The sequence below is a fragment of the Phaethon lepturus genome, unplaced genomic scaffold (genome assembly GCF_000687285.1).
Source record: "Phaethon lepturus isolate BGI_N335 unplaced genomic scaffold, ASM68728v1 scaffold4869, whole genome shotgun sequence".
In the NCBI taxonomy this organism is placed as follows: domain Eukaryota; kingdom Metazoa; phylum Chordata; class Aves; order Phaethontiformes; family Phaethontidae; genus Phaethon; species Phaethon lepturus.
In genome coordinates this window covers 50,374-65,305 of record NW_010565444.1, presented here as the reverse complement: position 1 = coordinate 65,305, position 14,932 = coordinate 50,374, and the positions used below count along the sequence as shown (strand labels likewise).

Here is a 14,932-nt window from a genome sequence, read left to right as displayed (position 1 = left end):
GCTGAACCGTTCTGTTACAGTCTGACCGTACAAGGCTCTGCTTTTGGGGGGACATGATCCTGCCTCTTGCTCAGTTCAAAAAATGTGCATCCTCATTTTTGTTAATGCATCCTGAATTACGGGTAGAAGTCAGGTCTGAACCTGTAATACAATCCATTTTTAGTCTGAATACAAAAATGCAAGTACAGCTTTTTAATGTGGTGAGAAGTTACATTTGCATGGGAACAAATACCCTTTTGAAAATCCAAGAATCCATAAGTTATATCTTGTTGTCTGAGTTTATTTCACTTGCCTTTCAACTATTTGGAGGCCTATACTGGTTGAAGATCTGGACATAGATAAGCTTATCTGGGCACACAATAAAATCCCAAGATTTAGCGGTTTTTCAATATTCAGTTATAAAGGTAATTTCAATTTTTCACCCTAAAGTCTGAACACATCCATTTTGTTTGCTCAGTAGCCAAAAAGACTAACAAGATGTCAGAAAGCTGTGGGCTTTACCATTCTTTCCAATGCAGCATTAATAATGGATATATGAATTACTGCTTCAAATGATCATTTTTGTGCAATCTTTTGCTTGAGAGAGGTTCTTTATTTAAAAAAAGGAAGATCATCATTAATCATAAATTGTTATTAATTTGTAGTGTTATATGAAATAATTTGAAAGTTGGTAGCTGAGCATTTCCTAGCATCCTCTCTTACAAATTTCTGGAGAATTTTGTACTTACGTCCTCAGTTACCTGAAATCAAAGCAGCTTTAGTGCCCATATTAAAAATTAGTTTTGCTGCACTTGCAAGGAGAAATTTCTGTTGTTTTATTTCAGATCTCTTTAAATATTGTCTAGAGCAACAAGAAATCTCTAGTCTTGTCTGGCAGGCAAAATCTGCTCAATACACGAACTAACACGCTTACAGTCACAACTGATTCTGACATTATTATTATTGCTTTGAAACGGGTTAGGTTGTTGTGATGAAATGGCACAATGCCCTGGGAAAAATCAGGGGTGAGCAGAAAACCTACATAAAATACTAAGAAAGCAATATATTCCTAGTAAAACGGGGGAGGAAGTCCTGAGGAATAAAAACAACGTGGTGTGCCTTTGCATGAGCTCATCAAACATCAGTGTTACTGTGAAATGACGGGATCTCATCAACAGGAGCCTGGAAAGACCCAGTATCTTTTTGTCAACACGTTTCTTGCTCTTTTTTTCAGTAAATGGGCTCCCGAGCGTGAGCATGTTGAAGTGGGAAATTCCCTGGATCAGAGTGCCAAAAACTGTCTTACTATTCTGTATGTGTCAGTTTAAGCAGGGCAGACGGGATTTGCAAAACTGAAAGATTGCTGGGCAGCTCCTGCCACCTTGTCTTTCCTCAGCACAGATGATCTGTAGAGTCATTCCTGATGCTTCAGGAGAGCTAAAACATGGTGCTGTGCTTAGCTCAGAGGTCAGAGCAGGGCAGTGGCAGTTAGGAGTCCTGTAACTCTTTCAAGGCAAGTCACTTAACCACCCTCCAGTCACCTTTAAACCCAGGTCTAAAATGCAACTTCATATTGTTATTAATGCTTATAAAAAGTGTGTGGATCATGGATGCGAACTCCTCAATAAATGTACCTTCTTACTCTCCACCTTACTCTGACTTCCAAAACACATAGGTCTTTGGCCACCATTCTGGCTACCTCCTGTTGTTGAAAGGTATCCATGAAGTTGTGGGAGTTGTCTGTGCTCTGTCTGCCATTCGTTTCTCCTCTTTTCTGGAGTTTATTTGGCGATGGAAGCAGGCAGAAGCTGTACACTTGCTCAACTGAACCAAAAAGCCAGGCTCCCTGCTTTTTGGTTCTGATATTGTATTGCCCACTTTCAGTTGTGTCCAAGAATTAAATTCTCCCTCTTCTACACACAGAGAAGTATTAGCACCCACATTTTGCAGGTAGGAAAAGGTTAGTGTCTTGTCAAAAATCAGAGACTTCCTGACTTTCTACTACTGAGAGTTGAGGGCTCAGGCGTTTACGGCACCAAGAATCAGCCCTTCTCCATCACCGTATATTTTTAGCACAAGTCAGCCTTGCTAGAGGCCTCACGAAGAGGGCAGGAATTCAGTTTTTTCATCTTTTGCTTTGTGATGAGTAGGATGCAAATTATCTTACAACAATGGGGCAAGTGATTCTGTTCTCTTCTTGATGCAGATGAGATACAGCTCCACTGTTATCCATGGGTGTTCATTGGAACTGGTGAAAGGAGATGCTTGTCGATACTAGCCTTTATTAGAGAAAACGATATGCATAATACATTGGACCATGGAAACCATATCTTTATTTGAGAACGTGCCTGGAGATTTACAGTTTTTGTAAATTAAAGGTTTTTTTCTATGTTTGCTTGCGACAAAGAGAAACCAGAGAGAAGAGACTGAATCAGAATTTAAAGCTCAGTAGTGTCTAGAGTTCAAAATCTTACAGAGTATCACTGATGTCTCTGCCCATGGCAGGGGGGTTGGACTAGATGATCTTTAAAGGTCCTTTCCAACCCAAACCATTCTATGATTCTGTGGCATTATCAGTTTTCTCCTACTGCGGGTAATTTTGCTGATTTCCCAGGGAACAACTCACAGCAGAAAAGCTAAACATGGCCTAGAGGGCTGGAAACCACCTGTCAGATTCTGCCTGCTCCCCTCACTGTGCAGCAACGAGTCCCACCAGGAAGGTAGTTTTGGGGTCTGTGACCTGTTTACAAGACCTTGTGGGCTGCTGGGCAGGTGATTTGCCTTTGAGACTGCAATTCACTGCTGACTTGCGGTTTGAGAGCTGCACACCTAAGGCTGCCTGTTGGAAGAACATCCTTATCAGACAGGCAATCGGAGCAACGTACTGTGATGTGATTTCTGAAATGCTGATATTCTCAAAGACATGTCGTTGTCCAGAAAGAAGGTGCGGTTCAAGCGAACTTGCTGAGAAATCGAAGTTTGATTCCATAATTTTTATTTATGTGGTTGATACATAATATTTCGAAAGTGTATGTAATGATGTGCTTTGTAAGGTGCTGCATGTATCATTGTGTATGTAGAAAACTTCAATAAAAGTGTTTTGCTTTACAATCTCTCTGTGGAAGATTGCAAGTTATTTAATGATTTGTCTCAGTCCAGTAAATACTAGTTTTAAAGTCAGTGGAACTATTGTGCTTCAAGAGATTATTCTTCTAATGGAAGTAGGTTTCTTGGGGAAGGACCATTTTATTATCCACTGATCAGCTTCAGGGACTTTTTTTTTTTCCCCATTCTGTTACTTTCCGCTGTCCTTTACAGAAGGCGTGCCTGGCACCGTACAGACAAAGCTTTGCTGCTTTTTCTTGTTGAATTGATCCTATATTTTCTATCTGGATTACTTAAGTTTACAGTAAATTGCAATGTAAACCAGAATCTCTTTCTTAACGGTGGTATCCCAAGTACTTAACAGCATACACCTCCAGAGGGCTTGTTGCTCTGCAGCCCCAGTCTTGCACAGTGGAAGTGAGTGGGAGTTTTGTAACTGAATCCAGGGGTTTCAAGATGGAGCCTTAAGCGCAGTTACCTTACCGGGGACATGGGATTTAAAAGAATGGCTCATATCTTGAAGAAGAAATATTTTGCAACTTCTGCGTGTTATGCAAATCTCGCTTTCCCCTTTTCCTCCTCTCCTGATGAGTCAACAAGCCTTTTCCTGACAATGAAAACAACTGAAAAGACAAGAGTGTAAGGAGATGAGGGATTATGCCTACGGTGTTTTCTACATAGTGAGTCAAAGGCAGAGGGAGGTTTGTCAGCATGTCCTTCACCTCTGCTGCCACATTTACTGACTTCACCCCAGTCATTTTGTATTTTATTCTTGCTATTGTCAATACAGATTATAATTTAGAATCTAATAAATAGGTTTTAACATGCTAAAGCTCTCCGCATGGCCTCTTCACAGGGCCTGTCCCTATCCCCTAGCTGAATCCTGACAGTAGATTTAGCCAACATGTGACTTCAAGGGCTGCAGTGCACGCTGTAGTCTTTATATATAAAATACGCTTCCACCAGGCGGTACTTGTTTCACTGAGAGAAATGTCAGAGCAGCTCTAGAGCAGGCCGGCAACACATACAGCAATTAGGAGAACATGATCTCGAGTCTAAGCTAAAGGAGTGTTAAGAATAATACTACAAAATTTTGACTTTGTGGTATTAAACAGAAGAGATCGAGATGGGACAGACAGGAATAACGAAAAATCAGGGCACCCCACTAAGTTTGAGGAGGCTGATTTAGGTTGCATCTTCAGGTACTGTAAAGTTACGTAGGCCTGGGCAACTCACTAGAAACTCGGTGCTGCAGCAACCAGCCAAAACCACTCATCACCTGTCACCTGCTTTTGACCTTCTGAGATCCCTTAGGATACCTGTCTGAAGCTGTATAGAATAGCAGGAAATTTAGCTTCTAGGATGAAAAGAATCTATTCTGACATGCATCCTTTCTGACCCAAAATGAGGAAGCAGTCATTGGGACAGTATTTGCCGCTGTCATGACATCTGTCTTTTCCTATGGGCATGTTTATTTTTCAAAACAATGAAGAAATGGAAGTCACCAAGCAGCGCAACTTCTGTGCCGAAAAGGCTTGATTATCACAAGGCTCTGAAAAAGAGATAAGTTCCCTTTTGTGATAATTTGATCATTGATAATTGATATTTTCTGACCAGAACTTCCCTCTTTTGTGATACTTCCAAGCATTGCTTGCAAAGTATCCACTGTAGGAAACTGGGATGAAATCTAATAATTTGGTTTGGGGATGTGTTTGAAGGAGAAGAAAATACCTCCTGTGTCTAAGTGAATTTTTCAGAAATTGCCCCAGTGCTCTGGCCTTTCAGATTAATGCACAGAACTTGACACCTATGCCTGCAGGTATCGGCTGGCTGTTGGGGAGAAAACTGTATAGCAGCAGGGGTTTTCTGACTCTTTTCTCCCTTTGCTACAGCAGAGACATTTGCTCCCATTACTTCTTTTGGTCAAATAGTTCTTCCGTTTGCTTTTATGTATGCTGGGTGATTTACAAAAAAACCAGCTTGTTGTCCACAATCTTCGTAGCATAGGAACTTAACTGCCTGTGCAAGGCATTAGTTTTGGGTCTTTTCTTTCCATACAGTTTGGAACAGAAAGGTTGCTAGGGCGAAATGTCAAAGGAGTCACGATTATTTCTGCTATGGGTTATATGTATGTGTTGTGGCAGAGCAGTAAACCCCTTTTTTCTGACATGGTTTTGGCTTAATTTTCATTGCTGGCTCATTGGTGATGAGCCAACTGATTAATGTGTTGTTTAATTTCCTTTTGTCTTTTTGTTCTTAGAAGTCTTTGCAACAACGTACAAAACCCCAATAACAATGGCTGATTTTGCAAACTGTGGTTTTTTTCCCAGGGTAACACTGAGACCTTTCGGTATAGTTTGTATTCTTCAACACATACTGTGGGCAGATTATTATGTTTTTTCAGTCTGTAATGTTCTTTCAATAAGAAATTACGTCTATTCTCTTTGATAAGGAGAATTTAATCTGTTGGCCACAATATCAGACCAAAGACAAAACAGGTCTTCCTTTTGCTGTTGTGGTTGTGAGTTTTTTTGAAAATTCCTCTCAGTGGAGACTGACTGCTTTTTTTTTTTTTTTTTTTTTTTTTTTTTTTTTTTTTTTCAGTTTTCTGTATATATCTATCAAGGATTTGCAATGCTGTGGCTGAAATATTGCATTGGCTGACCATGGAGGTACTTTGCTTTCAGATGTTATGAATGAAAAACTGGCAGCTTTTTAAATTGGTTTGCTCACTGCAACTAGTGCTCCTGGTCGATCAGTTTCCCATTTTTGATGCAGTGGGAATCTTCTCCCTGACAATCCCCTTTTCCTGTGGAGGGAATCTTCAATCCGGGAGGCCAGCTATTCTGCTGGAGGTGGTAGATGCATTCAAGGCAATGGTTTGCTATGGGAATCTCAACTGTCTTTAAACTCGGGAAACTTGGAAAAGCTGGGGGGCAAATAGAGGTGAGAAAACTGGCTTTGGACGTGCTGAATGCCTTGCTCATCAGCTCATCACCGACATCAGTTAATCGCTGCCGCCCTCTGCCCTCAACTCTCTGGCTCAATAGTATTTGGTGTTTTAGTGGTGCTTTGGGGTAGTTTTGCAGTGTGCAGACACCCTCTGCTTTGCCTGCAGCCAGAATAAATTTGGCAAATAACTCTAGTTTCCCCAAGGACTTGATTTTTTATTTCTTTCTGCTTCTAGGTGTCAGTCAGTCTCTCCACCGCCTCTTTTGTCCCCGCGAAGAAGCCCAGCCTACCCCCTCAGCGATAGTGAGGACTCTTGCCGCTCTACTCGGCTTACCAAAGTCTCCAACTCCAGACTGCCCTTCAAGGACTGGAGCAGCCACACCTCTACGCTGCGAAGCACCTCCACGAGCCCATCGGACACTGACTCCCCGAGCCACCCTCTCAAAGCCATTAGTGTGGGTGCTTTGGATAAAAGGCTGTCTGTGTTCAAGGGTGAGGACCAAAAAGAGAGTCCAAAGGAGGCTCAAGATGGGGACACGATAGGGAGCCATCCACTCGCCCGAAGCACTCTGTCCTTGGGCACTGCCACCAACTTGAGGAACCTCTCTCTCAGCCGGGCGAGCGTCCGCTCCCAGGCACTGGACATCAGGCAGAAGATCACAGAATGGGAATGCCGCCGAGAGCCATCCCCCAGGATGAGTGCGAGTGTGGACAAGAGAGATGCTGGGGAGAGGTCGGGCAGTGAGAGCTGCCCCAGCGTGCTGACCTCTCCTTGCAGCGAGAAGACGTTTGATTTCAAAGGGCTCAGAAGAATGAGCCGAACATTTTCCGAGTGCTCTTACCCGGAAACAGAGGAGGAGGAACTGCTGGACAGGGATTCCTGCCATCGGTTTGAAAAGAGACCAGGCAGGACCGAGCCTCCTGCTGCTGCTTTCCTCAAGGGCCACGTGAGGAAAGAGTCCTCTGCTGTGCTCAACAGAATACAGAAGATCGAGCAGGCACTGAAAGAGCAGCCCGGCAGAGGCCTCCCCCAGTTACCAAGTAGCTGTTACAGTGTTGACAAAGGGAGGAAAAAGTCTGTGACTCTGAGTACTGTGGAGGGACTGAGTGAAACCCTGAGTGATAGCAAAGGAGGGAGTGTTAATGTGGGGAGTGAACCAGAAACACCTACTGAGGCTGAGAAAAGCAGTAAGACAAAACAGGGGGTTACTGCAAACTCGGCCCCTAAACTGCTCCTCGAAAGCCCAGCTAACACTGCAGTGAATCCTGTCCCCAAGCCCAAACGCACCTTTGAATATGAAGCAGACAAAAACCACAAAAGTAAACCAAGCAATGGCCTACCTCCATCTCCTACACCTGCTGCTCCTCCTCCCCTCCCATCCACCCCTGCACCCCCCGTGACCAGAAGGCAGAAGAAAGAGTCGCGCTTTCACAGAAAATCCCAGAATAGGTAAAATTCAAGGAAATGTCTTGTGCTCAATCTTCAAATAAATAAATGTGCTGTATTTTTTTAGTAACAATATTTTAAATTCTCCTTCTAATGCAATGCTTTTGACCCAGGAACTGCTAGGAATTGCATGCAAGACAGGTATTTTTTATCTCTGGACTGCACTGGTGGGGTGCACTGATGCAATACCTTTACGTGGCTACAGTTTTGGAGTTCTCCAACCTGCATTCTTCGATCCCTGGAAAAGGCTCTAGGTCATGTGTGCTAAAGGTTATCGTGCTCATTTTGGCACGTAAGCCCTTACTTGAGATTTTTAAAGGGGCATAATTTCATTATCCTCTTGTAGCAGGACTATAGCTGATGTGTCATATTCCTGTCTGCCTGTTCACTGCAAAACGTACCTGCAGAGGGTTCGTGTTTCCAAAGCTTGCTATCACAGTGGTTGCATCAGTTTTATGCAATGTTGATGATTTTATTTAATTCGGTGCTTAGAAATGCTGTCCTAAGTTACTGTTAATAGCTGTAGAGGATTAAAGCTGAGAAAAATATGTTTTAGCACAGAAAGACCTTTATATCCTTCCTGAGTTAATGATGAGCAGAGTATATGGCTACGTTTCCCCAGCAGTCGGTGCAGCTTGGCTTGTTTTAACTACACGATTCCCCTTGACTTTTTGGAAATGGTACAACTCGTTCTGCCCACCACTTAGAAAATTGTAGGCATAGTTGTTGCTAAGCATTCAAAGTACAGCATTTTTAACAAGTTCACCTATCTGTGCATGTGGACAATACACACACTCTTTTGATATTTAGTGATGAGCTTTGCAAATAACTGCTAAACAGCATCTCAAATGCACACTATCAATTCAGTATAGTTCACCTATCTGTGCATGTGGACAATACACACACTCACACTTTTGATATTTAGTGATGAGCTTTGCAAGTAACTGCTTCTCAACAGCATCTCAAATGCACACTATCGATTCAGTATCTGGTGCTTGATGTTGACTCAATTAATTAAAAGTTTATGTCAGCACAACATGACCTGAAGTACGCTGAGGCAAGAAAAGGAAAAGATGAGCCTTCAGATTCTGTTCTTTACTTTCAAGAGACACCTGCTTCTAAAATGGATCAAACAGCTCTGCTGATGTGCGTTCTTTCCCTGAGAAAGGCGGGGGGGAAATTTGGAAAGCTAAGCTCTGATTAGCAGTGCTTATCTTTGAGTTATGGCAATAATCTCAGTTAGAGGAAGTAAATCTGGATTTTAACAAGTTTGTGACATAAAGCTGACCTCATTTCGTTCAGCACAGCATTTCCAATGTACAGAAGACAAACAATAATTTTTAAATGTTCTGCTATAAATGATAGCCTTTATTGGAAAATTAAAGGGCAAGTGGTAAAGTTGTCTGTGGGGTGGGTGGTGGAGAGGAATGAATAACAGGAGATAATTCTTGGACAGAATCACCGTGTGACCTTCGACTAAGTGATCAAAGTCAGTCTCTGAGCACACACTCACACTGAGTTTGAGACCATACAAGTCCTCTAAGAACCACAGTATTTTGCTACAATGAGTTTTTGAGATGAACTTTTGAAACTTCTTTTGAGAAGAGGTACAGTTCATGCTTGCACCTGCTGCTCTGCAGGTTCAGGCTCCCATCACAGCAGAGTTAGACAACAGCATAGTGCAGCAATGGAGCCTTAGTCCTGGGTGGGGCTAGTAGATACGAGCCCAAACCAAACCCAATATTTATCAATTTAAGTTATGGTTAGTGGAGTATAAGTTGTAGGATTTACAGTTTTATCACGTGTACCTGATGATTCTTGCAAATCAGTTTGGCATTGTACGGGGTAGGTTTCCATTTGCCTGTAACAGCTTTACCCTACTGTAGTTTAGTGATTTCTCTGGACTTACCTCTGATCAATGATGATCTAAGCAAGTTTAAATCAAGCTCCTGAAATCACAAGTTTTCTGGCTGACTTCAATGCTGGGTGGAAATCCTTTATAAAATCTTAACTTTATTGTCTTTGCTACTGTCCTTCCTTTAGTTACAGTGGGGAGAATTCCAGCATTTACAAAGCGCTTGACACCATACCAGTCATCTAAGAATGACAGTATTTTGTTAATATTAGTTATTGAAGTCTCAGTCTCTAAACTGTTCTCTTTTTCAGAACAGTTATAATTCATTATGTCTACAGCTTGTAGCCATGCATTTCAGATTGAACATACATGTGGTTTGCCCTCACAAGAATATCGTGAGAATGGACTGTTGATATTTATTCTTCTAATGTTTTGGTTGAAAACACTGGTTTTCTTTGTGGTGGCTAATTCAACATTATAATAAAATGGAGAAAGTCTCTCATGCTGGCCTGCTAGCATAGAGCCAGTCTGCATTCAGAGGACCTGATGCCCATGGTAGCTTCTACACTTTAGATTGATATGAGCTGGATTCCCTGGTGGTTGGAGATCCTCTGGCACAGAACACAGCGCAGGAGAGGAGTGTCACAGGATGGGCTCAGGACACACGGAGCACAGCTGACTGCTGGTCCACAAAACCGTTCCCGTGGTCCTATGCAGTGTCACAGCACCGTAGCATTTCCTTTCGTCCTCAGCCCTAAATCAATCAGATGAATGCTAGCCCTCATACAGCTGGCAATGCAAACTGTGCACCTCCCAACTTCAGTGTAGATGTTGCCTCAGAAAACAAGTGCTGGGCAAACTGGAGAATGGGGAGGGCTTGGGCTCCTCTTCATCCAGAGCTGCTCAGCAGCACTAGGACAGATGTGGGTGAGAGTTGTTGAATCGCCTCTCCTTCAAGTACCTGGGTGGGAGACAAATTATATGGGTTCATCTGACCCAGTCGTCCCTCGCCTTCCTGCCAGAAAGACCAAACCTTCAGGCCCCCAGCCATCAGCCTGGGATGCTCGTCTACCCCAGAGAGCCTTAACTTTCTCCATGCTTTGCCCTTCGCTGCCAGTGCTTGACACAGGGTGCGCAAGGGAAACAGCTTTCACACGAGTCTGCCTTTGGCATTTGTACATCAGCCTTTATGCGGGAACTTACCCAGAGACTCAAGACCTGTGGGTGTTTTCAAACTAAGAGCTATGTCTCCCAGCGCGACTGGTGGATGAATGCTTTCCAGAGAAATGTCTTTTTCTTGAGGAGAGGTGGCCACATGTTTCTGGGGCCCCTGGCGAGAACAATGCAATTTCTAGTCTGAGGACTGTGCTGCTAACTTACTCCGTAACCTTTGAAAAATATCACATACTTTCTTGGTATTTTCCCCCTGTCTGCGTAATGGCGATAACAATACTTGCAACCTCATAAAAGTGTCACGACCGCGATACTAAAGACTGCTGTGAGTACAGAACTTGAGGTCCTCTAAAAGTTAGTCCTTAAAGCATAATGTGTAAGGTGGTTTTTTGGTCATTTTATATGTATTTCTTAGCAAACAATGCTCAGATAAATGTTTTGAGTAATTTTGCATTCTAATTACTAATTACTTATTGTTTTAAACTTTAGAAAATCCTTTGAGTTTGAGGATGCGTCAAGTCTGCAATCCCTGTACCCTCCCTCCCCAACTGAAAATGGGACTGAGAGCCAGCATAAATTTGGATCCAAGAGCACTTTAGAAGAAAATGCCTATGAAGACATTGTAGGTAAGAACCTGTTGCAGTACATGGGCACCCTGCAGGATGTTGAGCAGTTGTGGTCTGACTGTGTGTTGTTGAGCACAGGCCCTGTGCAAGAACATTCAGTGCTGTCAGTAAAGGGAGATTAAATGGAGGGTAAATGGCTCTGATGCATCAGTGCAAACATAACTCTCAGTCTCTGCATGTAGGAGGCCTTGATTCCTTTGGACGTCAATGGGTGGTATTGGAAACAAAATGGTTGGTCAGCTTTTTTGCCGTGCTTTTCAACAACCAAATCATTCTTTTTATCAAGGCTTTGGCTTGAAGCCTTGAGTGGTGTAAAAATGTAAAGAACCGAACTTGAGATAGTGTTTACAGAACCATCCACTAGCAAGATTAACCTCATAGGCCTTTTGTGATCAGCCTGAGTTTTGCAGGACTCCTGTGTGGACTGCCCCAAAGCAGTTGTTTGTAGCACCATTCCTGGTCTCCCCTCAGTCCCAGTTGCTGGTTAAAGAAAAATTAATTTCCTTTAGCTATAGAGCCATCAGGAATGCACAACAAAAATGCCATTTTGATTAAGCTTCACAAGAAAAACATGTTTCTCTTGGTCTTAGAAGGAAATGTATGGCCTATGCATACATTCTTTTAACATCAAAAAAGTTGTTATAATTACTGAAAATTGGGCAGCCCTTCAGAGCACAGATTTTCCACACAAGTGATGAATATCTGCATTGTTTTTAACTCTTTCAGTGTTGTATTATCACAACAGATACAAAGGGGACTTCATTTTACTTTGGACAATGAATCTTTATCTACTGAAAACTGGAGGGCTACCAAGATAGTCAGGGGCCCTATGGCACATGTCCTCTGAAGAGACGCTGACAAGCTGGGCTTGTTTAGTCTGGTAAAAAAAGGACCAGAGGCACTCTAATACTGCTTACAAATGTTTGAAGGGCAAACAAAGATGATAGAACAAAACTATTCTTGGTCATATCAGTTGATACAGCAAGGAACAGTGGCCACAAAATGCAGCTTGGGGCTCTTTATTCTTATACGCAAATTCTGTCTCTGGCTTGTCAGCCTAGTGAAAACAGGAATTTACTCTTTCTATTTTCAGTTGTACGCTCCCTTTATGCCATTCAAAAAAAAAAGCTTTCAGAACACTAAAAAATGCTGCTGTTCAGTGTCTGTTAATAAAAATGAGAGCTTATGTAGATAGTAAAAAGTTTTTTCTGTGAAGACTGTCCTTAATGATCATCAGCCTTCCCTATGAACAATCAGACCACCATGCAATTTATACTTGAAAATGTATTGTGCATTAATTACAGTGCTTGTCTTTGCTCAGGACCTGTCAATGTGCTGCCAGTTGTTAAGTGATAATACTTTTTTTCCTTGCTTTGATTTGTTAAATATAAAAAAGAAATGTTCAGGGATGATAAGAATCTTTCTCCAAATGAGAAGAATTCTTGGGTTCAGTAATACAAAATCGTAATGGGCTCTTCCAACTTTTGGGAACTATAAACCAGCTCCCTGCAGATTATAATTTGGGCATTTTGGCAGGGCAGTGGGAAGAGAATGCAAAATTTCAGATCTGTGGACAAACACAGAACTTCATTGTTTTGTACTGCCTTCTAACAACCTCGTTCCAAAGCACTTCATTCAATACAGACAGTGCGGGGGGAATACCAAATCAGTATAATTCTTATAAACTGCCAAGCGTGATTAAAGACAAGCCAAAGCAGTTTGATCTCCGGTTTTAAAGAAACTATCATAGTTTTGTGTATCGCATCTGCATAATTAATACCAGTAGTGCTAGATCTCAGTCTCTAAGTAGCACTTTTGTGTTCATGCAGACCAGGTGTCTGTAAAGAGTGATTTTTAATTTATAGATTTATATCTGCTTCAAAGCTATATAGGACTCTGTCACTGTTGCTTTGGGTTTTCTTTGTGAACAGTTGCCCTAAAGGTGGTGGTGTTTTTTTTGTCTATACCTGGTTGAATCTCCTGCCTCCCTAAAACCTTGTAAGTAGTTAAAACATTGTCACTGTAGTAATAAAGTCCCCTCCCACACTACCCCCTGTAGAATTAAAAGTTTCAATGCAAGTAAATGTTAAAACACAAAGCAAAAAAAAAAGCAGTAAATCTTGGGCAATGCTCTAAGCACTCTACTGTGTGACAGAATAATTAAAAAAAAAAAAATCAGGTTGGAAGGGACTCCAGAGTCAGCTGGTCCAGCCTCTGCTCAGAGCAGGGCTAGTTTCACAGTAAGATCAGATTGCTCAGGGTTACATCTGGTTGAGTTTTCAAAATATCTTAGGAGGGTGGTTCCACTGCCTCTCTGTGCAGCCTGCTCCACTGCTTAACCTCCACCGTGAAGAAATTTTTCTTGATATCACTGCGAAGGAGTTTTTCTTCCTGTCCAGTCATAATTCTCCTTGTTGCTTTTTGTGATTGTTGTCTTTCATCCTTTCACCGTGCACCTCCAAGAAGCATCTAGCTCCATCTTTTCCATAACCACTCCCAGGTAGTGGAAGTCAGCAGTTAGGTGTGTGTCCCACAACTTCTCTAGGCTAACAGTCCTAGTTCTCTCAGCCTTTTCTCATTTATGTTGTATGGTCCAACCCCCAACCATCTTAGCCTTGCTCTAGACTATCTCCAGTCTGTTGATGTCTCCCTAGTACTGTGATTACTCCAGATGTGGCCTTGCAAAGCCAAATAGAGGGGAATTCCCACTTCCTGTGACTTGCTGGCCACACTCTTGCTAATGCAGGCCAAGGTGTGGTTTACCTTCCTTGCCACAGGCACACACTGCTGCCTTATGTTTGGTTCGTTGCCCACTGTGACCGCGAGCCCTTTTTCTGCAGCTTGCTCCCTAGCCAGTCAGCCCTGCATGTACTGTTGCAGGGTTATTCTGACCCACATGTGGGACCGTATTTGTCTTTCCTAAACTTCCTGAAGTTCCTACTGAGCCATTCCTTCATCTTGCTGGTGTCCCCCAAGACAGCAGCCCAGGTCTCCTGTCTGGCATTGCATCCCCCAGCCTGGTGCTGCTCAGCAGGACATTTCTCCCTCACTGGAAAGCAGAGGAGAGCTGTGGATAAGTTGTGAACTATCTATCAGAGGTTATCTTCTAAAAAGCATATTTAATGTTAGATATCTACAAGATACTGTGTTGGGGTACTGAGTGCTCTCACTCAGACTAGTACAATGATCAAAAGACACCTTCTAAGCACCTAAATTCTAGGACTAGAGTCATTGGTTTTGAGGTTACTGCATGACTTCATCATCTAATTCACATGCACACTAAACCTTTGTCTTTCTCCTGTTTCCTTCACTTACAGCTTCCTTCTTTAATGACCAGGACACTGATGAACTTTTATGGCTAATTTATGTTATTTTGAGAGCTGACTTAAAAAAAAAAGTTTTAAGGTACATTAAAACCAAAAATGATTGTGCTTCGAAATCCAGTGATATCATGAACCAGACTCTTTGTTTAATTTTGTAATATTTTTGTACACTTTAATAGATGAAATATCTGCATGTTATGTTCAAGACAGATATTGGATTGGAACATAATGATCCATTCTGCATTAATCAAGAAGCAGTTGTATAAAGGGGTGCACATTCCCAATATTAATCAGAGCTGTATTCCATGTGCAGGGAGCCATGTGGACTTCGTTCATCTTCTGCACTAGCACTCACAGGAATGTGGCAGTCATAGTAAACTTAACATTATTTTGCTTCTTGTGGTTTTGAATGAGTCTTTAATCAGACCAAAATTAATGTGGCTTTATGAATCCAGTTGGTGAAACCATGCTT

At 42.2% G+C, this 14,932-nt stretch overlaps 1 protein-coding gene across 1 annotated transcript in view; it reads left to right on the top strand.

Annotated features, from left to right (window-relative positions):
* Positions 1–14,932, top strand: part of ST5 (suppression of tumorigenicity 5) — a gene marked incomplete at its 3' end in the record, with an annotated part of 75,795 nt that overhangs the window by 21,676 nt on the left and 39,187 nt on the right. The window contains exons 2-3 of the mRNA XM_010295182.1: positions 6,272–7,486; positions 11,001–11,137. Coding sequence (XP_010293484.1) covers positions 6,272–7,486; positions 11,001–11,137 — 1,352 coding nt within the window. The remainder of the gene's footprint in view (positions 1–6,271; positions 7,487–11,000; positions 11,138–14,932) is intronic.